The 27,974-nt window shown below is 44.2% G+C and overlaps 2 protein-coding genes across 13 annotated transcripts in view; one reads left to right on the top strand and one right to left on the bottom strand.

Annotated features, from left to right (window-relative positions):
• Positions 1 to 9,458, bottom strand: part of LOC130364991 (protein regulator of cytokinesis 1-like) — an 82,677-nt gene extending 73,219 nt beyond the window's left edge. For 2 of the 8 annotated variants that reach the window (XM_056568828.1, XM_056568827.1), the window contains exons 1-4: positions 5,567 to 5,594; positions 5,170 to 5,305; positions 2,012 to 2,144; positions 555 to 677 (exon numbers count right to left, since the gene is read on the bottom strand). In XM_056568828.1, coding sequence (XP_056424803.1) covers positions 555 to 677; positions 2,012 to 2,144; positions 5,170 to 5,305; positions 5,567 to 5,579 — 405 coding nt within the window. In that variant the 5' untranslated portion in view covers positions 5,580 to 5,594. Of the gene's footprint in view, positions 1 to 554; positions 678 to 2,011; positions 2,145 to 5,169; positions 5,306 to 5,566; positions 5,595 to 7,265; positions 7,575 to 9,134 lie in introns of those variants that run through there. The other 6 variants (XM_056568829.1, XM_056568833.1, XM_056568831.1 and 3 more) reach the window with 6 other exon arrangements.
• The window catches only part of IDUA (alpha-L-iduronidase), a 145,126-nt gene continuing 126,568 nt past the window's right edge, over positions 9,417 to 27,974 (top strand). The window contains exons 1-3 of one of the 5 annotated variants that reach the window (XM_056568824.1): positions 9,569 to 9,867; positions 12,647 to 12,848; positions 21,252 to 21,391. In XM_056568824.1, coding sequence (XP_056424799.1) covers positions 21,261 to 21,391 — 131 coding nt within the window. In that variant the 5' untranslated portion in view covers positions 9,569 to 9,867; positions 12,647 to 12,848; positions 21,252 to 21,260. Of the gene's footprint in view, positions 9,538 to 9,568; positions 9,868 to 12,646; positions 12,849 to 15,028; positions 15,107 to 15,142; positions 15,315 to 21,251; positions 21,392 to 27,974 lie in introns of those variants that run through there. The other 4 variants (XM_056568822.1, XM_056568820.1, XM_056568823.1 and 1 more) reach the window with 4 other exon arrangements.

Genomic DNA, 27,974 nt, shown 5'->3' with positions numbered 1-27,974 from the left:
TATATATATATGTATATATTATATACACACACACACACATTATATATATATATATATATATATATACATACATATATATATATATATACATACATACATACACACACACACACACACACACAATATAAAATTTTTAACACAGCTGAGATGTTAGAGAAGAAAGTGTTTAAGAGACTTTTGGTAGTCTGTACTTTACCATTCTTCAATCACCAACAAAATGGCTCTGCCTAGTGGAATTGAAAATACTACAAATTCCTCCCCCCCCCCCTCCCTCATACAGACACAAGAGGAAGGTGTAGACGAGCAAGACCACATTTTGCAGCAGGTCCCTTGTTTTCACCAGATTACGCATGTTAGCTACCTCTGCATGTCAAGAGTGGGAAATATGACAAGTTATTTTTACATTTTCTATATTTTACCACAGGTTTTAAAAAAAATATTTCTAAAAATATTTCTAAAATGTGAAAAATTTATTTAACCTCTAAAAAAATAAAATAAAAAATATATACATTTGGTGACACATTCCCTTAAAAGAGCCCACCAACATGGCTTACCTTATACTCTTCAACAGATAAATCATGGCAGAGAGATTTCAATTCTTTCCTGCAGAAGAGAATGCTTTTCTCAATTCTATCTTTCATTTCCCTTTCTTCGTGTATCATCCGGTTAAACAATTCCTACACAATTTAAAGATAGGTTAAAAAAATAAAAAAATGCACAAGAAATTTTATGTAAGAATATTGGGGACAAAGCATTTTAAAAGGCCTGTATAATCTATGATAAGAAGCTTTACAGTTTTTTTTTCCAGGAAAATACTGATTGCTTATCTTCAGGATATGCCACTAATATCAGATCAAACAAAGTACAACTCATTGCACCTCCATCAAACGGCTGATTACCTGGCACAGCTCTGTGTATTTGTAGCATCTGCAGATAGCTGTGATACCAGGAAGAGCTGCTACCAAATGTATGGAGCCGTGCCTGGTAAATAATGAAGGGGCACAAGCCTCTCCACCTGTTCCAGCCCTGGTAAAGTGCTGGTTAAACCCTTAACAGTCTTTTATTGATTGCCTTTTCTAAAGTTAAATCATCAATAGCAAAAACAATTGTGATAATGCTCTATTTTCTTATAGGTACCCATATTTTTGGTTAACTCCATTATCAAAACACTATCTGTTCTTATGCAAATGAAACTCTGGTTTAAACTTTGTGTTGTAAAAACAACCCCACACAACAGACCTGTAGCATCCATTTAGCATCAGTAGTCATCAGTTCCACCTGCACTAACCTGTTGTACAGACTTGTAGGGCAAATGACAGTAAACCTTACAGGTCTCTGCAATCTCGGTACATGCAAGTGACCTGCTTGGAGCACCGGTGTTTCCAAGCTTCCCATGCCATAACGTCCGGCGGGCACCTTTTCATTACGAAGCAATCAGATCATTATACAAGATTGTAGATGTGCACCATGACAGCTCTTCTACCCGAATTCACCTTTTCATTACTGGCTCTTCCCCTGTGCTGAGCCTCCTCTGCTTCAGAATGGAGCTCCACTCTGCAGAGGCTCAAAACCGGGTAGGAGGCATAGACATCACCATGCAAGGGGAGCTGGGGAACACCCCGGTACACCAAGCAGGTTATTTGCATGTACTGAAGAATAGGGATTGCAGCAAAACATAGGTGGGAATGGTAATTATTATTGTCATCACTGTCACCCGCACTACAAGCCTGTACATACATACTGATGACAGATTCCTTTCAAAGCCACATGCCCCATTAGTCAGTAGATATGGCAACATGCCTATCCTTGTTCCAAAACTTTAAATAACCAAAGTGACTGAAATTTTTTGCCCTTCTGTCTTCCTCAACAATGCATAGTTTTACAATGCACCCCTTTGTCTTCTTCAGCACTGGATAGCTTTGAGAAGCTAGATCCACTAAGATCAGCTGAGCGCCAAGTCAAAAGGGGTTGTCTATTATATATTAAAATGCAAGACAGTAGAAAGGTTCACCTCAATGTGCTTTTTTACTTCTTCAATCCTCCGCAAACGCATATCTTCTTTAATACCCAGTCCATCCCAAATATCCATAAGACTTGCTAGGGCTTGATTTGTGCTGGAGATGACAGAGGAAGCCAACATCTCACTATATTATGGAAGAAAAGTTATATTTTAGGACAAAATCTAAATATAGCCAACATAAACATAATTATATTCTTTGAACTCCACAAAACCCTTCCCATTACATTCATTGGGGGACATAGCACCAAGGTATATGCAATACCACTAGGAAAGTGACATAAGGTATGAAGAATAGATTCCAATACAACTCCAACCTCCACGGAGGATACTAGGCCAATATATTGGCCACAAGCAAGTTACGGGTCAAACCTAAGAATAGTCACTTACAGCATCAAGACACTGCTGCCTCACATGACATTGTTCGTGTGACGCAGTCAGGCGGACGAGCTCCTTTCCGTGTGGCTCTAGCCGTTGTTTGTTGTGTGAATGGATTGCTCCGGTGGGAATTCAAACACTAAATTCCAACTACACAGGTGAGATTTTTTGTGTGAAAACATTATTTACATGTGGTTCTAGTTATGCTGTTTACTTACTTGTGCGTGTGGAATTCAGTATATTGGACGTACTATTCAGACTGTCCGACAGAGGATGAATAAACACTGTTCCAATATACTGAATTCCTTCATGAAACATAGCGTCTCTCGCCATGTTTGTTTAAAGCATGGAGGAGACGCTAGGGTGTTTCAATTGGTCATCATTGAAACTATTCCTCTCGATATTAACAACCGTTTTCAAGCCCTGACCAACAGGGAATCTTACTAGATTTTTATGTTTAACACATTGGCCCTGGAAGTGCTTAATGAGGTTATACCCCTTAAGGACTCAGCCCATTTTGACCTTAAGGACTCAGACAATTTAATTTTTACGTTTTCATTTTTTCCTCCTCGCCTTCTAAAAATCATAACTCTTTTATATTTTCATCCACAGACTAGTATGAGGGCTTGTTTTTTGCGCGACCAGTTGTCCTTTGTAATGACATCACTCATTATATCATAAAATGTATGGCGCAACCAAAAAACACTTTTTGTGGGGAAATTAAAACGAAAAACGCAATTTTGCTAATTTTGGAAGGTTTTGTTTTCACGCCGTACAATTTATGGTAAAAATGACGTGTGTTCTTTATTCTGAGGGTCAATACGATTAAAATGATACCCATTATTACATACTTTTATATTATTGTTGCGCTTAAAAAAAATCACAAACTTTTTAACCAAATTAGTACGTTTATAATCCCTTTATTTTGATGACCTCTAACTTTTTTATTTTTCCGTATAAGCGGCGGTATGGTGGCTCATTTTTTGAGCCATGATCTGTACTTTTTTTTGATACCACATTTGCATATAAAAAACTTTTAATACATTTTTTATAATTTTTTTTTAAATAAAATGTATTAAAAAAGTAGGAATTTTGGACTTTTTTTATTTTTTTTCGTTCACGCCGTTCACCGTACGGGATCATTAACATTTTATTTTAATAGTTCGGACATTTACGCACGCGGCGATACCAAATATGTCTATAAAAAATGTTTTTTACGCTTTTTGGGGGTAAAATCGGAAAAAACGGACGTTTTACTTTTTTATTGGGGGAGGGGATTTTTCACTTTTACATTTTTTTTTACACTTGAATAGTCCCCATAGGGGACTATTCATAGCAATACCATGATTGCTAATACTGATCTGTTCTATGTTCTATCGCGGGCGTCGGCCATTGCCGGCAGGTCCCTGGCTGCAATCAGCAGCCGGGATCAGCCGCGCATGACACGGGCATCGCTCCGATGCCCGCGGTTATGCTTAGGACGTAAATGTACGTCCTGGTGCGTTAAGTACCACCTCACCAGGACATACATTTACGTCCTGCGTCCTTAAGGGGTTAATATAATATTTTTTTACGTTTTTGGATGCTTTTTATATCTGTTTTGTGTAAATTTTTGTGTAAATGTGATTGGAATTGTGGGAATTTATTTTGAGCATTAAGCGATTTTTGTCATGCCTGAAGAAACTGGTCCAGTTTCGTAATATGTAGCATGTTGTAATAAAATAGGTTTTTATTATCCCTTTTGGACCCCCTTACTGGCAGCGCCTAGTTTCCTCTGTGGCGGTTGGAGTGGTATTGGAATCTATTATTCACGCTTGGGAGCATGAGGTGGAATGTGCAGCAGCCTTAAATGACTAAGTGCATATACATATTGTGCCGGAATTTGCACAACCGTTTTAGGCGAGTTGATCCTTGGCTCACTTATTTTGTATTTTTATGCTGAAGTTGTCACACCAGGGAGTGCTTTTGCCTTTTAGTATAAGGTATGAAGAAAGCATTGACACAGTCACATCCAAAACAGCCTAGGTTTATTGTATAAAAAGCAGCAAGAAACAAACCTAAGTAATACAAAAGAAAAGCAAAAATAAACAGGAACACATATGTCCTTATCTCAGGACGAACAACCAAAAATCAACATGAGAAGAGGAAAAAAATAAAATAAAAGACAGGTCCAGGATAAACCAAACAAAGGGCAGAAATTATGTCCTACACTGAATCTAGAAAAGGATTTTAGGGCAACTTCAAAAAACGAATTTTCTTGTAAATGTCACTGGGTGATACAGCACCATATGATGTCCTACACCAGTTCCAGGGGGGGTTGGTCAAAACACAAGAAAATTTTAAATAAAGGTCTGCTTTGTGGCCTGCATTTTTCACAGCAACTAGCCTTGGGGATGCCATTGTACTGATCAAATAGGTCTGATAAACTGCATGGAATGGTTGTTAACTTAAAAGGTAGACACTTTACCTGATAAATGGTAAGATTTGGTGATGGCAGAACAGCCAAGGTAGTTTTGGAGGCTTAAAGAGCGGCCCTTTGAAGAGCATGAACAGAGAGTCAAAGGGGGAGATTTATCAAAACCTGTCCAGAGGAAAAGTTGCTGAGTTGCCCATAGCAACCAATCAGATCGCTTCTATTATTTTGCAGAGGCCTTGTTAAGAATGAAAGAAATTTAATTGGTTGCTATGGGCAACTTTTCCTCTGCACAGGTTTTGATAAAGCATCCCAAAGTGTTTGAACAACTCTGTAGCAGCAAGGTAAATGCTTCACTCACCTAGTAATAATTCCAACAGATGAGAGAGATAGGGGCAGAAATAAGGACTGTGGGGGAGATTTATGAAAACCTTCTAGGCTCTCCGGCTGGAGATTTCTGAGTCTGAACCTAGTCTTAGTCTTCACCTCAAAGTGCACTGGAACAAGACTGATTCTTTAAGTACATAACAAAACAGGCTGGCACTTACTTCAAAGCAGAAGAATCTTAGTTTATTTGCACGACATTACAGACATCAAATCAAGACAACATTACAGACATCAAATCAAGACGACATTACAGACATCAAATCAAGACGACATTACAGACATCAAATCAATTTGAGATCAGTAATATTTCCTTGTAAATAAATGAAAAGATTCTAATGCTTCCAATTGAGTGCCAGCCTGTTTTCATTTACCTGCAAAAAGCATTGCTGCTTAGGACATGTTCTCCACACTACACTGGGAATGCCAACTGTATCATTGGAATGGAGAAAGGTCCCAGTCCTGGGGCTATAACACACCAAATGATGAAAACAGAGCTGCTTACACAGGCAGAAACATGCCTCCCAAGTGCGGTGTTCAGCTTCAGCCAACTGGAGTTTGGGGACTTTAGGATGCAAAGGCGCATGTGCAAAGTAAAAACCATATACGGTTTCCCATATGGAACTGTATACATGTGTTTCCCGTTGACGGCCATGTACAAAAAAAAAAAAAAAATAAAAAAGTATGTGGTTGCAGTACGGTTTTTAAACCGGAGTCAAAACTGCATACCTTCTTTTTTTTTTATTTTTATTTTTTAACATGGACGTCATTGGGAAACGCACATGTATACAGTTCCATACGGGAAACCGTATACGGTTTTTACTTTGCACATGCGCATTTGCATCCTAACGTCCCCACCCAACACCCCTCCCATTAAAAATGGACAAAATTATCAAAAACATGTTATTTTTCTTTTTATAAAAACAGACGGAACTGTATGCACTTTTAAAAACAGTATACAGTTTAAAAATGCAAACGGTTTACTTTTTCCCATACTGTTCCATGCGTTTTTTTTGCCATACGGTTTTCTTAAGAAAAACGGATTGAAAACAGTATGGCAAAAACGTGATGTGAACCAAGCCTGAGACTGGCATCCATTGATGACTAGCCAAGAGTCAGGAAGGACATTTCCTACAGAATGGCTGTGGATATTATCCACCAAAGCAGATCTCTTAACATGGAGTGCCATGAGAACTACTCGGTGACTGGGGTCATGACCATGCCACCTCAATGCAAGTCTATGTGAGGGGGCATGAAGGCCGTCACGCCCCCTCCCATAGACTTGCATTGAGGGGGTGTAGTTGTGACGCCACGAGTGGGGAGACCACGGGTGTCCCCAGCGATCAGACATATCATCCCCTATCCTTTAGATAGAGGATAAGATGTCTAGGGGCGGAGCACCACTTGAAGGATTCTTTGAAGGAAGGTCATGTTTTGGTTCTATGACTACTGTTGCCTGGATCCGTTCGGAAGAAGACGACCTCTTTTTCCACTGATACATTTTCTAAACCATCTACCATTCTTCTTTAACAGCTATACTGTTAAAATGACCTCGTGTTCAGCTATTTTTTTTTTATATATGTATATTTGTTGGTTAAAAAAAAAGTGTACATTTGTGTCCCTGCAGTTGTTGTCTTTGGGTCTCTGTGAGGAGACCAAATACAGGAAGTGTGGGTGGACAAGCAGGGCTCTGTGTACTGAGGCTCTGTGACATGCTCCCGGCTCACACAGGAGGACGATTACCTTGTCCTGCATTTGGACAGCATTTTTTACCCCAAAAATATACACACTTTTTTATGTAATATACACACTTTTTTATGTAATATACACACTTTTTTTATGTAATATACACACTTTTTTAACCAATGTAGATTACAAATATACATATAATGGTATTATCTACATTATATAAAGTTTTTGTTAATGCCAGGTACACTTTAAACCATTTTTGGAGACAAGGTGAGTTTTATATAACAGTATAAATATGGAAAACACAATTATTACAAAATCTAAAAGTGTTACAAGGTGCATGAAATGAGATATTAAGGTATGTATAATTTATAAAAGCTTTACCTTAATTCAGAAAAACTTCTAATGTCATGCAGACATGTGAAAGGTATTGTTCAGTAGGGTCTCAGTGCTGAGACCTCCACCGATTTTTATTTAAAAAAAGTTAACTTATATTGCACATATGCATACAGTATAGATACAGTGGAAAATATTACATCGCTGCAGCCGGTGATAGGCTGGCGGCTCTGTGACGTTCCCATCCCCAGGAAGCAGCAAAAGCAGCGGAGGGACCGTGAGGCCGGTACCGGAGCAACCGGGGAACGTAGAAAGGTGAGTTAAAGTTTATTTTGCTTATTTTTGAAGCCCGGGCTCAGTATAGTACAGTACAGCGGCTGATAATTATTTGAGCGGGGGGGGGGGGGGAGGAAGCAGCGCTTGCGGGTCACATTTGATTAGTTCCCCGATGTGGGGGACAGCGCAGCGCTGGTAAACCGGTGGGTCACATGATGGGGTTAGGGGAGGGAGGGAAAATACCGTGGAACCGCCATAATTTACAAGAATACTGTGATACACATTTTTGGTCATACCACCCAGCTCTATCCCGACGTGCCTATATTCACCAAGTCTCTGCAGTCTGCCAAGATCATGTGACACCGGAGCATTTATGGTGTATGCCAAACACTACACCATAGTGGATTCTGCACTTCTACCTCTGTCTGCCGCTTACATCACGATTAGTGCCTCTGAGGCATGGATATATTGGAGTCATTCACATCAAGATTTGTACCTCCAAGGCACGATATGTGGGCCGAAACTCAAAATCAGCTGCGGACGTTATCTGTGCACGGATTGGTCCGGACACCATTCAATTCCATGACCCGAACATAGTCACCTAGGGGGAGATTTATCAAAACCTGTCCAGAGGAAAAGTTGCCCATAGCAACCAACCAGAACGCTTCTTTCATACATAAGGCCTCTGCAAGATGAAAGAAGCGATCTGATTGGTTACTATGGGCAACATTTTCTTTGTACAGGTTTTGATAAGTCTCCCTCTTATTGACTACGTTCAGGTAATTTTTTTTTTTAATGCATATCAGTTTTGGCTTGGCAGTCCACGCTTTTTAGCCGGAGCCAAAAGTGATACTTTTCAAGAAATGACCTGAACGTGGTGACGACATTGGAGTCACTGAATTAAATGTGGCCCACGCTGATCTGAGCACAGACAGGTTGGCAGACGGATTTGGAGTTTCTGCTGATGTATCTGCAGAGGCACTAATCGTAGAATAAATCTGGGCTAAGAATTGGCAGACACCATGCCCGAAACCTGATGGACCCCAGTGAGGTCCATTATGCAGAGGGTCTTCTGCACTAAAAGCAGATGAACAGAAATGCATCAGAGGCAGGGCGAACCCTTACAGAAGTGGTCTCCAACCTGCGGACCGCCAGATGCTGCAAAACTACAACTCCCAGCATGCCCGGACAGCCTTTGGCTGTCCGGGCATGCTGGGAGTTGTAGTTTTGCAACATCTGGAGGTCCACAGGTCGGAGACCACTGCCTTACAGTATGTAGCTGAATGCCATGGAGCATGCACTCAGGAAGGGTGGAAAGGGGGTCTCTGACAAAACTCGGGTCCCTGGTCTGCAAATTCATTTGAGAGAAAGTGGGGGTTAGGTTTGAAACAGCTGGAGGCACCCTGCTTGGGAAATCCTGGGCTACGGCAGTATTTCTCAACCAGGGTCCGGGCATGCTCGAAGTTGTAGTTCTTGAACAGCTGGAGGCACCGGTTGGGAAACACTGGGCTATGGGTATGCTATGAGGTACCAGTAGGACCGGAAATGCCCCGCAGCAGCACTACTACTACTACGTCCCACAGAATGGTATTTGTGCCTGTAGCGCCCCCCTGTGGGCTCTGCAATACACTATCAGGTCACCTATCTGGGCGGTGCAGTAAAGTATCTCACCGCCCGACTATAGACTACAGGTAGGCCCCGCCGCTGACATTCCTCACATACTACTGTACGTATTCTTCATGGTTATGGTCAGGCAACGGCTGGCGTACAGCACGACGTCACACCCACGCCGCCCTCACCTCTTCCTCGCGTAACGTGACATTATCGGGTTCCGTTGTCCCCCTCCTGTGTCCTGAAACAGCGCTCTCTACGAGGGAGGGAGAAGGGGCGCCAGAGGCCGGACCGTGCGCCGTAATTTTCAAACTTCGCTCCAACGTCTCCGTGAAGGCTCTGATTGGACAAGCGGAGGAAGAGGCGGGGCCTTCTAATTGGGAGGTCACTTGAAGACGCTGTCACGTGACTGTAATGTTGTTCACGTGACATGGTATGGCTGATGCTGGAGCTACGTGTGGTCTGGCAGTTTCCGCAGTCTCCGTGGGGCCTTGCTGCGGCTTTTTCTTCCAGAGATTGTATCGCATATATGGAAGCCAGGGAAATGGTTTTATACATCAAACGTCTTCTCAAAGCATACCTGTCTATGGCACCTCAAAATTTACTTTCATTATTATTCTATACAATTTGCATAACTGACCGTGTAGGAGGGTGCACAGGCTGTAGTACAGGACCTCCTGGGACACACTACTGGTGCAGTCTGTGGGCACAGAAGCGGGCATGCCAAGAGAGTTGTAGTTGTGCAACAGCTGGAGACACCCAGGTTGGGAAACACTGAAGTAGAGACAGGGTTGTTGACAGGGTTGTAATCCATATGTGGGTAAAACACTAGTGACGTCATTTAATTGATACAATCCACGCAGCAACCGTATTGGAAAACCAGGACATGGAATTTAACTCTTATTATATTTGGGCATATCTATGTGTAAAACATATGTAATGCAACCAATGGTCCTTGCATGTGTCATTTTGCCAGCATGCGATGATCACTGTACAGTACATGTCCCTGTTATACTTCTGATGACATTGAGGCATAAGTATAGTGCTCATGAGCAAGGAATGGTATTACCTTTCCTGCTTCTGGGTTTCCCCTTAAAGGGGTACTCCTGCGCTTAGACATCTTATCCCCTATTCAAAGGATAGGGGATAAGATGCCCGATTAGTGCTGGGCAGTATGACCAAATATGTGTATCACGGTATTTTTTTTAACTTACGGTGGTTCCGCGGTATATAACTGTATTTTCACCCCCCCCAAATCATGTGACCCGCCAGTGCTATTCTTACATGACAGTGGGCTCAGCCTATCACTGGCCGGGGCAGGGCATCGCTCTGGCCGGTGATAGGCTGACAGCTGTCCTCCCCCCGTCCCCAGCGTGCGGCCGAGGTGGGTGAGTTAAGTTTATTTTCTGTATCTTTTGCAGCCCGGGCATAGGGATACAGTGTACAGCATTGGTCTCAAACCTTCTGACCTCCAGCTGTTGCAAAACTACAACCCCCAGCATGCCCGGACATACTGGGAGTTGTAGTTTTGCAACAGCTGGAGGTCCGCAGGTTGGAGACCAATGGCGTACAGTGAGTTCCAATGCCCGGCGGCCCCCAACAAAGAGGAGGAGGGCAGTGCTTGACATCTGTGAGTTGTACCCTGCTGGGCTGATCATTAATTGGGGGGAGCAGAACAGTGCTGGCGGGTCACATAGGATTAGTTCCCTGATGTGGGGACAGCGCTGCGCTGGACTGATAATACATTCCCGAGGGGGAGGGGCCCAACCAGTATTGCGGTATGGGGGAAAATTCATATTGTGCAGCCCAAAAAATTTGGTATTCGGTATGAACCCGTATACCGCCCAGCCCTATGCCTGATCGCGGGGGTCCCGCGATCAGGCATCTTATCCCCTATCCAAAGATGTCTAAGCGCCGGAGTACCCCTTTAAGGCTATGTTCACATGGCAGAATATCTGTGACTGAAACATCTGCTACGAGAATCCCGATTTTGGTGTCTGTAGAAACAATGAACATGGAGATGGCACATTTCTGACCATCCTTGCAATGGGCAGAACATGCAAATTTGTGAAAATATCCACCTGTGATTTCTGGGGGGACATAACGCAAATTTTCCGCATTGTGAATGACTCCTCACCTCAGGCTTTGGTCACAAGTTGCAGCTAATTAGCGGTATTACAACTAATAAGTGTGCATGTAATTGCAGCGAATGGACAAAATCGCTGTAAAAAAATTGCACATTTAACCACAATTTGCATAATTAACATTTGTGAACAAACGCACATTTTAGAGATGAGCGAACTTACAGTAAATTTGATTCATCACGAACTTCTCAGCTCGGCAGTTGATTATTTATCCTGCACAAATTAGTTCAGCTTTCAGGTGCTTCGGTGGGCTGGAAAAGGTGGATACATTCCTAGGAAAGAGTCTCCTAGGACTGTATCCACCTTTTCCAGCCCACAGGAGCACCTGAAAGCTGAACTAATTTATGCAGGAAAAGCTATCAACCACCGAGCCGAGAAGTTCGTGACAAATCGAATTTACTGTAAGTTCGCTCATCCTAGCACATTTTTTACAGCAATTTTACACAAAGACAGTTATTAGTTGCAGTACCGATAATTAGCCTGCAGCCTTAGGGTACATTCCCACACGGTGTATTTGCTGCGTATTCGCTGCTGCGTATTTTATTTTCTCTGTTGAAGTCAATGGGTAGGAAAAGACGCAGCACCAAATACGCGGCAAAATACGCCGTGTGGGAACGTACCCTTAAAGGGGTACTCCACTGGCCAGCGTTTGGAAGTAAATGTTCCAAACGCTGTTTTTGCACTGCGGGGTCGGTCATGCCCCTTGTGACATCATGGTCACGCCCCTTCAATGCAAGTCAATGGGAGGGGGTGTGACGACCACCCCTGCGATAATTCATTTATCTCCTAATCTGGATTCTGGGGAAGTCGCCTTATCTCCTTTTATCTGCTATCCTCAGGATAAGGGGATAAGTGAGTGATCGCAGGGATCCAGCTGCTGGGACCACCTGCAATATCCTGTACAGCCGGAGCGGTCTCAGCGTTCAGACCCCACGATCAGACACTTATCCCGGCCTATCCTGTGCGTAAGTGGAGAACCCTTTTAGGGCTAAAATGCCAAAAGGATAAGTTGACTCCCCCGGAGTACCCCTTTAAACACATTGGTAGGAATTTGTTTACAGCTTTACAGCTCTTTTTAAGCATATGCGTTAAACATGCAACTTTTTGCCCTCTTTGGCTCCTAATGTTGTTTATTAGAAAACCTGTCACATGGAAAATACAGTCCAATCTGCAGCCATAATGTTATAGAGCAGGGGTAGCTAAGCAGGGTGATATAGTGGGAGATTTATGACCCCTTGCGCAGTGGAGCAGTTGCCCATGGCAACCAATCAGACTCCAGTTTTTTTTTTCACAGCTCCCAACCGTCCCAGATCTGGCCTGACATTCCCATTTTTGGGATCATCTCTCACCAACCAGGAATGGCCATCTCATGTCCCACTTCTGTTTTAAACTTTCCAGCTCTGCCCACTTTGCCTAAATAGCATTGAAGTTCACTGGGGCCAGAAGCCATTCCCACTTTAAGAGAGCAGTGATTGCCGGGAGGTAGTATAATGAGGCGTGATGCGTATCCGTGGTCACGTTACTATACTCGGGCCACTGTCAAGAAAGGAAGAGGCAGCGGCAAGACAGTGGACTGTGGAGGACTGGACCAAAAGGAGCAGTGAGTATGGCCAGCCCGGCCATTAATTCTTCCCTTATAAAGCTGCCAGGGGACAACTATCAATGGGGACTGCTACTTACTGAGTAGCTGCTACCTACAAGGGGGGCATCTATCTACAGGGGACTGCTACTTACAGAGCAGCTGCTACCTACAGGGGGGGCAACTATCTACAGGGGACTGCTACTTACCGAGCAGCTGCTACCTACAGGGTAGCAACTATCTACAGGGGACTGCTACTTACAGAGCAGCTGCTACCTACAGGGCAGCAACTATCTACAGGGGACTGCTACTTACAGAGCAGCTGCTACCTACAGGGGGGCAACTATCTACAGGGGACTGCTACTTACAGAGCAGCTGCTACCTACAGGGCAGCAACTATCTACAGGGGACTGCTACTTACAGAGCAGCTGCTACCTACAGGGGGGCAACTATCTACAGGGGACTGCTACTTACAGAGCAGCTGCTACCTACAGGGTAGCAACTATCTACAGGGGACTGCTACTTACAGAGCAGCTGCTACCTACAGGGGGGCAGCTATCTACAGGGGACTGCTACTTACAGAGCAGCTGCTACCTACAGGGTAGCAACTATCTACAGGGGACTGCTACTTACAGAGCAACAACTATCTACAGGGGACTGCTACTTACAGGGGGACAGCTATCTACAGGGGACTGCTACTTACTGAGCAGCTGCTACCTACAGGGGGTCAACTATCTACAGGTGACTGCTACCTACAGGGGGACTTCTCCATACAGGGAAGCTGCCACCTACAGGGGGGCAACTTAGGTGACAGACTGACAACATTATATTTCCATTCTGCATGTGTGGGCATGGCTGAGGGTGAGGTAAGGAGTGTGGCTGAGGGCAGAGTTAGGAGTGTGACTTGTCCCTCTGGTCTCAGCAAAAGTGTGGAGGGATGCATTTTTAAAGAAGATATGCCATGGGGAAAAACCTATCCCCTACTTATATAGGGCAGGGTCTCAGAAAAGGAGATTGCGGGGGGGGGGCAGTGGTCGGATCCCAATCACCACCCCCCGCCAGAGATCTAAAACTTAAACCCAGGCCCGGCGCAATAATAAGGTGGCCCAAGCGGCTGTTTTAGGGCGCTGACGCCGCAGAGCTGAGGGGGGGGGGGGGGGGGGGGTTATTCTTATTAAACATTTTGCAGTTGCGCTGCCGCCCAGCAGGCTTGTGTGTGCGAGCCATGTGATCATTTCTCTGAGGCACGCAGGTATAGCACAGCAGTGTGTGGCTGGCACCACAGCGGCAGGCGGCTTCAGGACTGTGTGCATCATTACGAGTCACAGATGACTCGTACAGCCGGCCAAGAACTGCAAGCCGCTCCTGTCATGAGTGGAGAGCCAAGGGAGGGTAAATATGCCTGCTCTGTTGGGACATGTGGTAGCCCAGTACAGGATGGTGTTGCCCCATGCTTTTCCTGCCCTGTTAGGCAGTGTCCCAAGGCCCCCTGTAGTTGTTTCCCCATTTGTATATATGTTGTATATTAAAAGATGTGTTATGCCTTTAATAAAATGTACCATGTGATTGTTACCCAGGAGGTACCAGTGACCAGCTTACCCCAAAGCTTCCTGCTAGTCTTCCCCATATCAACCCTGGGTGGAGCTAGCTTCTCTCTCTTTTCTCTCTTGCTTCCTGCTGAGGTCCAGTAAAGTCGTGCCTAGTGCGTGTGTCCAAAGTAGTGGAGGCCTCAAAGTCAAGTGCAAGTAAGAAAAAGTCACCGTCCTGTCAGTCTAGTCAAGTCATCTGTTTACCCAGCATGGCCTGCATTAAATTCTCCATCCAACTACAAGTCCCAGCAAGCCTGCAAGGCCTCTGTGTCACTGGTCACCTCCTTGGGCCCTGGCTGTACTGCATATAACTATAACAACTGTCTACCTTCAGTAAAGCTACCGTTGTCCGTAACTTTGTGTCGGTGTCTTCAGCCCCCGTGCCTAGCCCAGGACCAGCGGTATTACCTTCGGGTGGTTAAGGATAAACCCCCCCCAGGCATCACAAACACAAGGGGTTAATGCCATCTACCCCTAGGGTAACAACATCTGCCCTGCACCTCACACCCTGCCATACCACACATACAAAGCTTGTCCTGTGTGTGTATATATGGACCCCTTCACTACCTCCGTACAGCAGTGTTTCCCAAGCAGTGTGATCAGAGACTCATATGGAGGCCTGCTGGGGCCAGAGGAAGGACCAGAGTGCAGGAGAACAGTGGATGATGGCATGGCTGGCAGGTTACACAGGTAACACTATAAATACTGTGCCCTGACCCCGGCCAATACTCACCTTTTATTTACCATCACAAGGAAATGAAAGAAACACTTTCGGATGCTGCTAAATCTACCAGTACTAAACGACAGGAAGTGTGGAGGAAAGCAAATATCCCTGTTAAGACGGAGGAGAATATCCGTTCTGGTATACAGAAGCTGTACAAAGCATACCAAAATCGGGGTAAGGAGAAATCGAGAAAAACGGATAAAGCAAATGTGAAACGGCAGATTTGGAAAGTGTATCACAAGAAGATAAAGAATTTCTTAGGGCACAAAGAGAAGATCATATGAGTTCTTCAATGAGTGGAAAATAAGGACTGTGGGGGAGATTTATCATAACCTGTCCATAGGAAAAGTTGCTGAGTTGCCCATAACAACCAATCAGATATTTTCTTTCATTTTTAACATGGCCTCTGCAAAATGAAAGAAGCAATCTGATTGGTTGCTATGGACACGCAGCAACTTTTCGTTTGGACAGGTTTTGATAAATCTCCCCCTAAGTGTACAAAAGAAGACAAAAATGATTCATTTATGAATAAACATTACAAAGCTATCACTGAAATCAATAAGACAGTTATACTGGAAGACTTATCTCCATCATCATTGTCAGCACCTAGTGACAAAGAGGCAGCGTTTTCGCCTCCAGCAACGGAAAAATTACGTTCAAGTCCTAGATTAAAACCTCTTGATCAAACACACGTCTACTTGGGATGTAGAACAGCCATGTGAACGCTCTTAACCCCTTAAGGACCAAGCATTTTTTTGTTTTTGCACTTTCGTTTTTTTCCTTCTTACCTTTTAAAAATCATAACCCTTTCAATTTTGCACCTATAAATCCATATGATGGCTTATTTTTTGCGCCACCAATTCTACAGGGTGGGCCATTTATATGGATACACCTTAATAAAATGGGAATGGTTGGTGATATTAACTTCTTGTTTGTGACACATTAGTATATGTGAGGGGGGGAGAACTTTTCAAGATGGGTGGTGACCTTGGTGGCCATTTTGAAGTCGCCCATTTTGAATCCAACTTTTATTTTTTCAATAGGAACAGGGTCATGTGACACATCAAACTTATTGTGAATTTCACAAGAAAACAATGATGTACTTGGTTTTAACATAACTTTATTCTTTTATGAGTTATTTACAAGTTTCTGATCACTTATAAAATGTGTTCATTGTGCTGCCCATTGTGTTGGATTGTCAATGCAACCCTCTTCTCCCACTCTTCACACACTGATAGCAACACCGCAGGAGAAATGCTAGCACAGGCTTCCAGTATCCATAGTTTCAGGTGCTGCACATCTCGTATCTTCACAGCATAGACAATTGCCTTCAGATGACCCCAAAGATAAAAGTCTAAGGGGGTCAGATTGGGAGACCTTGGGGGCCATTCAACTGGCCCACGACGACCAATCCACTTTCCAGGAAACTGTTCATCTAGGAATGCTCGGACCTGACACCCATAATGTGGTGGTGCACCATCTTGCTGGAAAAACTCAGGGAACCTGCCAGCTTCAGTGCATAAAGAGGAAAACACATCATCATGTAGGCCACTGGATATGCGAAATTGCTACATGATGTGTTTCCCTCTTTATGCACTGAAGCTGGCACGTTCCCTGAGTTTTTCCAGCAAGATGGTGCACCACCACATTATGGGTGTCAGGTCCGAGCATTCCTAGATGAACAGTTTCCTGGAAAGTGGATTGGTCATCGTGGGCCAGTTGAATGGCCCCCAAGGTCTCCCAATCTGACCCCCTTAGACTTTTATCTTTGGGGTCATCTGAAGGCAATTGTCTATGCTGTGAAGATACGAGGTGTGCAGCACCTGAAACTACGGATACTGGAAGCCTGTGGTAGCATTTCTCCTGCGGTGTTGCTATCAGTGTGTGAAGAGTGGGAGAAGAGGGTTGCATTGACAATCCAACACAATGGGCAGCACATTGAACACATTTTATAAGTGGTCAGAAACTTGTAAATAACTCATGAAAGAATAAAGTTATGTTAAAACCAAGTACATCATTGTTTTCTTGTGAAATTCACAATAAGTTTGATGTGTCACATGACCCTCTTCCTATTGAAAAAACAAAAGTTGGATTCAAAATGGCCAACTTTAAAATGGCCGCCATGGTCACCACCCATCTTGAAAAGTTTCCCCCCTCACATATACCAATGTGCCACAAACAGGAAGTTAATATCACCAACCATTCCCATTTTATTAAGGTGTATCCATATAAATGGCCCACCCTGTACTTTGTAATGACATCAGTAATTTTATCCAAAAATCTACAGCGAAACGGGGAAAAAAAAAAAATTGTGTGACAAAATTGAAGAAAAAACACCATTTTGTAAATTTTGGGGGCTTCTGTTTTCTACGCAGTAAATTTGTCGGTAAAAATGACACCTTATCTTTATCCTGTAGGTCCATATGATTAATATGATACCCTACTTATATAGGTTTGATTTTCTCGTACTTTTAGAAAAAATCATAACTACATGCATGAAAATTAATACATTTAAAATGATCATCTTCTGACCCATATAACTTTTTTTATTTTTCCACGTACGGGGTGGTGTGAGGGCTCATTTTTTGCGCTGTGATCTGAAGTTTTAATCGGTACAATTTTTATTCCTTTTATTATGGTATAAAAAGTGACCAAAAATACGCAATTTTTGGCACGTACGCCATTGACCATGCGGTTTAATTAACAATGTATTTTTATAGTTCGGACATTTACGCACACGGCGATACCACATATGTTTATTTTTATTATGTTAATATATATATTTTTATATGGAATTTGGGAAAAGGGGGGGGGGATTTAAACTTAATGTGTGTGTGTTTTTAACCTTTTTTTAAACTTTCTTTTTTTTTTACACTTTTCGTCCCCTTAGGGGACTTTTAGGAGGGATCATTAGATTCCTCATACAGATCAATGTGGTTCCATAAAACCACATTGATCTGTGTGCTCTGCGCTCAATTGATAAAGCCTGGCCCTGCCAGGCTTTATCATTCTGAACACCGGAGCTGGCAAGCAGGAGAGTTAAGCCCTCAGGCTACCTCAGCAGTGGATCACTGAACCACCAGGTTGGGATAAAGGCAACTTTAGACGCCGCTTAAGCTTTGACAGAGGCGATCTAAAGGGTTATTAGCCACCTGCGAAGCAGAGATGTCCATGGTCTTTAACAGGTTAAAAGGGGTACTCCATTGGAAAACTTTTTTTAAAATCAACTGGTGCCTGAAAGTTAAACAGATTTTTAAATTACTTCTATTAAAAAATCTTAATCATTCCAGTACTTATCAGCTGCTTTTATGATCCACAGGAAGTTATTTTCTTTTTGAATTTCCTTTTTGCCTGACCACAGTGCTCTCTGCTGACACCTCTGTCCATTTTAGGAACTGTCCAGAGTAGGAGCAAATCCCCATAGAAAACCTATCCTGCACTGGACAGTTCCTGACAGAGACAGAGGTGTCAACAGAGAGCACTGTGGTCAGACAGAAACGAAATTCAAAAGAAAAGAACTTCCTGCAGATCATAACAGCAGCTGATAAGTACTGGAATGATATAGATTTTTTAATAGAAGTAATTTACAAATCTGTTCAACTTTCTGGCAACAGTTGATTAAAAAAAGGTGTTTTCCAGTGGAGTACCCCTTTAAGGTAGTCAATGATACTGCAGAAAGAGGAATTGCTGAGGGAAGAACAACAAAAACAATTCTTGTTGAGGGTAGTCCAACATCACAGAAAAGTTGTCACCAAGCAAACAAAAGAAGGGATTGCATCGTTCAACATTCATGTAGCTTTCCATTATACTTCTCCTTTAACCTCTTAAGGACCAAGGACGTACCAGTACGTCCTGAGTCCGCTCCCGTTCTATAGCGGGTCGGGCCCGGCTCCTAGCAACGGCTGGGACCCATGGCTAATAGCGCACGGCACTGATCGCGGTGCCGCTCACTATTAACCCTTTAGACGAGGTGTTGAAAGTTGATCGCCGCGTCTAAAGTGAAACTAAACTACCCCCGACTGGCCTTACCTTGCCTCCTGCTGTTCGATCGCCGAATGACTGCTCAGTGTCTGAGATCCAGGCATGAGCAGTCAAGCAGCAGAATCATTGATCAATGGTTTCCTATGAGAAACCAGTGATCAATGTAAAAGATCAGTGTGCAGTGTTATAGCTCCCTATGGGAAAAAAACACCTCCCCTAATAAAAGTTTGAATCACCCCCCTTTTCCCATTTAAAAAAAAAAAAAAAACCTGTGTATAAAAATTAAAATAAACAAATGTGGTATCGCCGCGTGTGGAAATGTCTGAATTATAAAAATATATCATTAAATAAATCGCACGGTCAATGGCGTACGCGCAAAAAAATTCCAAAATAGTGTATTTTTGGTCACTTTTTAGATAATGCACAAATGTATAAAAAGCAATCAAAAAGTCCTATCAATGGAAAAATGGTACCGCTAAAAACTTCAGATCACTGTGCAAAAATTGAGCCTTCACACGGCCCCATACGCAGAAAAATAAAAAAGTTACAGGGGTCAGAAATTGACCATTTTAAACGTATTAATTTTCCTGCATGTAGTTATGATTTTTTCCAGAAGTACGACAAAATCAAACCGATATAAGTAGGGTATCATTTTCATCGTATGGACCTACAGAATAAAAGGAATGTGTAATTTTTTTACCGAAATATGCACTGCGTAGAAACAGAAGCCCCCAAAAGTTACAAAATTGCATTTTTCCCTCAATTTTGTCAAACAATGAATTTTTTTCCGTTTCGCTGTAGATTTTTGGGTAAAATGACTGACGTCATTACAAAGTAGAATTGGTGACGCAAAAAATAAGCCATCATATGGAATTTTATGTGCAAAATTGAAAGCGTTATAATTTTTAGAATGCAAAAATGCACGGAGTCCTTAAGGGTACATTCCCACGCGTGGATTTTCGCAGCGTATTTAGCTGCGGATCCGGTGGTGAAGGCCCTGCTCTATGCTGGCTTTACATGTGCCTGCTGGTAGCGGCAATACACCGCTACCAGCAGACAGTGCAGCGATGTGCGCGGCGTACTTGCACATCGCGGCCGCTCTCCCTGCTCTGAGCTAGGCAGAGAGCTCCCGCGATGTGTGAGTATACTGCGACTCGCACATCGCAGTGTGCCTGCTGGTAGCGGCGTATTGCCACTACGAGGAGGCACAGGTAAAGCCAGCATAGAGTGGGCCTTCACCAGTGGATTTGCAGTGTAAGGCTGGGTTCACACTACGGTTTGTAACTAAGGTTCCTGTATACGGCTGGGAGGAGGGGTGGGCGGGGCTTAAGCGCGGAGCCCGCACTCGGCCGTATTTGGGAACCGTATTTAATGCATGTCTATGAGCCGACCGTAGAGAACCGCAGCCTCCGGTCGGCTGCTTTTTCGGCCGTATGTGGTTTCCCGACCGCAGGCAAAAACGTGGTCGACCACGTTTTTGCCTACGGTCGGGAAACCGCATACGGCCGAAAATGCAGCCGACCGGAGGCCGCGGTTCAATACGGTCGGCTCATAGACATGCATTAACTATGGTTCCCGAATACGTCTGAGTGCGGGCGCCGCGATTAAGCCCAGCCGTGTACGGGAACCGTAGTTACAAACCGTAGTGTGAACCCAGCCTAAAATACGCTGTAAATCTGCGCGTGTGAACGTACCCTTAGGGGTTAAAAAGTTCTGAAAAGTAAAAATGGGAATGTGATAAAACTTTCTTTAGGAATTGGCGCTATTTGTGGCACAAATCTATACCTGTCATACCCCATGCAGATCTCCTTTTCTGGTATCCAGACAAACCAGTGATGTGCCAAAGGTGTATTTCCTATAACTAGAGAGTATACGAGTTATTCTTGTGTACCAGCATTTCTCTAAACTTTCAATGTAGCTGTGCAGATTTGGAGCATACCAATGGTGCTGACAGGGGTGACGTGCTTTGTGTCTGCCGTGTAATTGGCTGCATCTTCCACGCTGCAGGGAACCCCCCCTGTAAATAGGAAGTAGCTTTCTACCAGCGTACACATGACCTCAGTTTAGGAAGCTCTTGTTATTAGAAGATTTGTTTGCTTATTACAGTGTCGTAAACTAGATTATGTACAGTTACAGGACATGGGGTTATTGAATCTTCTTCTCGCCATGGTCTTAATGCCCGGCATACTGGCAGGAAGCTACATCATCAATGTAGACCCGACACAGTCTAGAAAGGAAATGAAACATTTCTGGAAAAGCACCGGATTTTGGTAAGTGCTAAGTATACTGTGCTGAGGTGTTCATTTCTTGGTCTGCCCTTATTTATAAAGTTGTTATCCCAAGAATATAACTTATCACTATAGGATGGGTGATAAGTATCTGAATAGTGGGGAGCGTACTGCTGAGACCTATACTGTTCAGATACTTATCACCTAGACCAGTGTTTCCCAACCAGAGAGCCTCCAGCTGTTGCAAAACTACAACTCCCAGCATGCCCGGACAGCCTTCGGCTGTCCGGGCATGCTGGGAGTTGTAGTTTTGCAACAGCTGGAGGCCCCCTAGTTGAGAAACACTGCTCTATACTATGCATAGGCAATAAGTTGTAATCTTGGGACAACCCGTTTTTGGGTGCGTTCCCACGCTTTTTTTTTTTTTTTTTTGCGGGTTTTCTGCTGCGTATTTGAAAGGGTGCGGGCTCTTCTCGGCTATCCACAGCAGATTTTCCACGGAGGAATTTACACTGCGGAAAATCCGCCGCAAGCCCCATTGAAGTCAGTAGGGACTGCGGCGTAAATTCCGCTGCGCAAAATCTGCTATGGACAGCCGAGAAGAGCCCGCCCCTTTCAAATACGCAGCGGAAAACCCGCAAAAACAAAGAGCGTGTGAACGCACCCTTTATAATACTGTTTCTTTAGCACTCCAGAATGACTGCCTTGCTGCATATAACCACATGTCTAAAAACTATTTTTTTTTTTTATCAACTGGTGACAGAAAGTTAAACAGATTTGTAAATTACTTCTATAAAAAAAAAATCTTAATCCTTCCAGTACTTATTAGCTGCTGAATACTACAGAGGAAATTCTTTTCTTTTTGGAACACAGAGCTCTCTGCTGACATCACGAGCACAGTGCTCTCTGCTGACATCTCTGTCCATTTTAACCCCTTAAGGACCAAGGACGTACCGGTACGTCCTTGGTCCTGCTCTTCTGATATAACGCGGGGTTACACAGTAACCCCGCGTGATATCATGGCGGGCCCGGCGTCATAGTGAAGCCGGGACCCGCCTCTAATAGCGCGCTGCGCCGATCGCGGCGCCGCGCGCTATTAACCCTTTAGCCGCGCGCTCAAAGCTGAGCCGCGCGGCTAAAAGTGAAAGTGAAAGTTCCCGGCTAGCTCAGTCGGGCTGTTCGGGATAGCCGCGGCTCATCGCGGCATCCCGAACAGCTGACAGGACAGCGGGAGGGCCCCTACCTGCCTCCTCGCTGTCCGATCGCCGAATGACTGCTCAGTGCCTGAGATCCAGGCATGAGCAGTCAAGCGGCAGAATCATCGATCACTGGTTTCCTATGAGAAACCAGTGATCAATGATGAAGATCAGTGTGTGCAGTGTTATAGGTCCCTATGGGACCTATAACACTGCAAAAAAAAAGTGAAAAAAAAAAGTGAATAAAGATCATTTAACTCCTCCCCTATTAAAAGTTTGAATCACCCCCCTTTTCCAATAAAAAAAAAAAACACAGTGTAAATAAAAATAAACATATGTGGTATCACCGCGTGCGGAAATGTCCGAATTATAAAAATATATCATTAATTAAACCGCTCGGTCAATGGCGTGCGCGCAAAAAAATTCCAAAGTCCAAAATAGTGCATTTTTGGTCACTTTTTATATCATTTAAAAATGAATAAAAAGTGATCAATAAGTCCTATCAATGCAAAAATGGTACCGTTAAAAACTTCAGATCACGGCGCAAAAAATTAGCACTCATACCACCCCATACACGGAAAAATAAAAAAGTTATAGGGGTCAGAAGATGACAATTTTAAACGTATTAATTTTCCTGCATGTAGTTATGATTTTTTCCAGAAGTCCGACAAAATCAAACCTATATAAGTAGGGTATCATTTTAATCGTATGGACCTACAGAATACATATCAGGTGTCATTTGTACCGAAAAATGTACTACGTAGAAACGGAAGCCCCCAAAAGTTACAAAACAGCGTTTTTTTTTAATTTTGTCGCACAATGATTTTTTTTCCCGCTTCACCATAGATTTTTGGGCAAAATGACTGACGTCATTACAAAGTAGAATTGGTGGCGCAAAAAATAAGCCATCATATGGATTTTTAGGTGTAAATTTGAAAGAGTTATGATTTTTTAAAGGCAAGGAGCAAAAAACGAAAATGCAAAAACAGAAAAACCTCCGGTCCTTAAGGGGTTAAGAACTGTCCAGAGTAGGAGAAAATCCCCATAGAAAACATATGCTGCTCTGGACAGTTCCTAAAATGGGACAGAGATGTCAGCAGAAAGCACTGTGGTCATGATGTCAGCAGAGAGCTCTGTGTTCCAAAAAGAAAATCATTTCCTCTGTAGTATTAAGCAGCTAATAAGTACTGGAAGGATTAGTATTTTTTAATAGAAGTAATTTACAAATCTGTTTAACTTTCTGGCACCAGTTGATTTATAAAAAAAAAAAAAATCCAGCAATTTTTTATTTAGTCTTACGTTCTCCTCACATTTTAAGACCTATAACTTTTTGTATCAGGGCTTATTTTTTGCCAGGACAAGTTGTACTTTTCATTGGCTTACTTTATTTTACGATAGAATGTATTACCGAGCCAGAAAAAAAATATGTGTTAGGCAAAATAGAAAAAAAATATGGAATTGTGCACTTTTGTGGGGGGGGGGGGGGGGTGTAATCATTTTTTCACAAGTTCACAATACGGTAAATCTGACATGAAAACTTTATTCTATGGGTCAGTACAATGATACCAAACTCGGAATATTTTTGCTTGGTTTTATGGTTAAAAAAAGGCAAAAAAAAACAACTAATAATAAATCTGTTCAATGCCATGTTCTGACCCCTATAACTTTTTTATTATTCCTTCTACAGGGCTGTGCTATGGTTCATTTTTAACTGTACCCCTATTGCATATATGTGACTTTTTGATCACTTTTTATAAAGTTTTTTTACTGAAATGTGATGTGACCATAAATCAGCAATTTTGGCGTTTGAATTTTTTTTGCGTTTATGCCGTTCACCGTGCAAGATCTGGAATGTGATTATTTAATAGATTGGGCAACTAACGCATGCGGCAATTGTAAATATGTTTGTACGAATCCAAGGAAAGAAAGCGATTCAAGCGCACTCGCCACATCTGCTGCTTCTTCAGTGATCTTTATTTTGTGTCACATAGACAAGGACCAGAGACAAGGGAGGTCATTCAAGGCTACGGACCCGTCTCACGCTACAAGCGCTTCATAAGGCCCCTTACTGAGTAGCCCTGAATGACCTCCCTTGTGTCACCTCCCTGCACCTTGTCTATGTGACACGAAATAAAGATCACTGAAGAAGCAGCAGATGTGGTGAGTGCACTTGAGTCATTTTCTTTCCTTGGATTCGTAGATGTACTGTAAGCTTTCACGCAAGCTTTGCACCACCACTGCTTATATGTGTATTTGGATGCTGCAGCATTGTGTCATTTTCTAAGGAAGTCCTCAGGTGTGTGAAGTAGCAGCGCCAGACTGCCTATTTCTTCTTTTGCCATTGCCCTAAATATGTTTGTTATTGGTTTTTTCAGTGTTTTTTTTTTAAAATCCCTTATGGACGTAAATGTACATCCTGATGCGCTGGTACATAGTGCACCAGGAAGTACATTTACGTCCTGTACATAACCGCGAGCACTGGAGCGGTGCTCGCGTCATGCACGGCAGGTCCCGGCTACTGTCAGCAGCCAGCATCCGCCAGTAATGGCAGACCAGTAATCTCGCTGATGTCTGCTATTAACCCCTCAAATGCCGTAATCAATACAGATCACTGCACCTGTGGCAGTGCGGCTATTGAAATGGCTGATCTGATCGCCCGCGGCACGGCCGCAGGGATTAGCTAAGATGGCGGACGAAGGTCCCCTCACCTGCCTCCGCCACTCTCCCGGGGTCTTCTGCACTGATCTGCCTTCCTGCAGATCACCGATAATACTTATCAGTGCTATGCCTATGCATAGCACTGAATAGTATTAGCAATCAAATGATTGCTATAGATAGTCTCCTATGGGGACATAATAGGTTAAAAATAAAAGTAAAAAAAAATAAAATTTAAAAATCCCCTCCAAGTAATAAGAACTTAAATCACCCTTTTTCCCCATTTAACTCAAAAAAGCGTAAAAAAAATAATTATTGAACATATTTGGTATCAGTAAAAAGTGATCAAATAGTCACATATACACAAAAGTGGTACTTAAAAAAAACTACAGATCATGATGCAAAAATTGAGCCCTCCCACATCCCCGTATAATAAAAAATGAAAAATTTATTGGTGGTCAAAATTGGGCGATTTTGTAAAAAAAAAGTTTGAGATTTTTTAAAAGTGGTACAATAATAGAAAAATATATAATCATGGGTATAATTGTAATTGTATTGACCCACAGAATAAAGAAAACATGTCATTTTACCGTAAAGTGTACAGCGTGAAAAGGAAACCCTCCAAAATTTGCTAAATTGCAGTTTTCATAAAAATTTCCTCACACAAATAATATTTTTTTGGGTTTGCCATACATTTTATGGTAAAATGAGTAATGTAATTACAAAGTACAAATGGTTGGCAAAAAATAAACCCTCATATGGGTCTGTGGATAGAAATATAAAAAAGTTATGGATTTTAAAAGGCAAGGAGGAAAAAACGAAAACGCAAAAATAAAATTGTCCTTAAAGGGATACTCCGCCCATAGACATCTCATCCCCTATCCAAAGGATAGGGGATAAGATCTCTGATCGTGGGGGTCCTGCCGCTGATTTCCCTGCTGCACCTGACATTTGTTTAGATCAGTGATTCCCAACCACGGTGCCACGGCACACGTGTGTGCCGTTCACAACTGGGCGTGGTGCCGCGGGATTTTGTTGTGATTTTATTTTTATTTTTTAAATATCCTGCCCCGGCCTGCGCGCTTATGACTGGCGGCGCAGGGGGGAAGGGAAACCTGCGCATACAGCGTCCCCCTCCCCACTGCATCCCCTGCGTCCCCCTTCTACCTTGCGACGCAGTTAGACGAAAATGGGTCCCTGGGGCGGAACGATCTTCACCTGCGTCGGACTCCTGTGCCTGCCATGGACCTGCAAGCTGCGCGGGCCGGCCTGCTTAAGGTACTGTACCCTTTCCACCCCTCTGTTACCCCTTCTCAACCCTGTCCAACCCCCCCCCCCCCCATCACCCGGGTCCACCCTATACCCCCCCCCCCCCCCCGTTACTCATGTCCACCCCCCCCTGTCACCCAGTCTGCCCCCCCCTTGTCACCCAGTCTGCCCCCCCTTGTCATCCATGTACACCCCCTGTCCACCCCCCCGTCACCCAGTCCGCCCCCCATCACCCAGTCCGCCCCCCCCTGTCCACCCTCCTGTCTACCCTGTCCACCCTCCTGTCACCCCTGTAAACCCCCCCGTCACCCAGTCTGCCCCCCCGTCACCCCTGTCCACCACCCTCCTGTCACCCCTGTCCACCACCCTCCTGTCACCCCTGTCCACCCTCCTGTCACCCATGTTCACACCCCTGTCCACCCTCCTGTCACCCATGTTCACCCTCCTGTCATCCCTTTTTCTCCCGTCCACCCCGTCATCCATATCCACCCCCCCTGTCTACCCTCCTGTCACCCCTGTCCACCCTCCTGTCACCCCTGTTCACACCCATGTTCACCCTCCTGTCATCCCTTTCACTCCCGTCCACCCCCACTGTCACCCATGTTCACCCCCCCACTGTCACCCATGTTCACCCCCCCCACTGTCACCCATGTTCACCCCCTCCTGTCTCCCATGTTCACCCCCTCCTGTCACCCATGTTCACCCTCCTGTCATTCCTTTCTCTCCTGTCACCCATGTCCACCCCCCCTGTCCACCCTCCTGTCACCCATGTTCACCTCCCCCGTCATCCCTGTTCACCCTCCTGTCACCCCTGTTCACCCTCCTGTCACCCCTTTCCACTTTCCTGTCACCCCTGTTCACACCCATGTTCACACTCCCGTTCACCCCCTCCTGTCACCCATGTTCACCCCCTCCTGTCACCCATGTTCACCCCCTCCTGTCACCCATGTTCACCCCCTCCTGTCACCCATTTCACTCCCGTCCACCCCTCTGTCACCCCTGTCCACCCCTCCCTGTCCACCCTCCTGTCACCCATGTTCACCCTCATTCACCCTCCTGTCACCCATGTTCACCACCCTTGTCACCCCTGTCCACCTCGTCCACCCTCCTGTCATCCCTTTCACTCCCGTCCACCCTCCTGTCACCCATGTTCACCACCCCCATCATCCATATCCACCCCCCCTGTCCACCCTCCTGTCAACCCTGTCCACCCTCCTGTCACCCCTGTTCACACCCATGTTCACCATCCTGTCATCCCTTTCACTCCCGTTCACCCCCACTGTCACCCATGTTCACCCCCTCCTGTCACCCATGTTCACCCCCTCCTGTCACCCATGTTCACCCCCTCCTGTCACCCATGTTCACCCCCCCCGTCACCCCTGTCCACCCTCCTGTCACCCCTGTCCACCCTCCTGTCACCCCTGTCCACCCTCCTGTCACCCCTGTCCACCCTCCTGTCACCCCTGTCCACCCTCCTGTCACCTCTTTCCACCCTCCTGTCACCC

Source organism: Hyla sarda, chromosome 1 (assembly GCF_029499605.1).
Source record: "Hyla sarda isolate aHylSar1 chromosome 1, aHylSar1.hap1, whole genome shotgun sequence".
Lineage (NCBI taxonomy): Eukaryota > Metazoa > Chordata > Amphibia > Anura > Hylidae > Hyla > Hyla sarda.
This window is presented reverse-complemented; position numbering and strand designations above follow the sequence as displayed.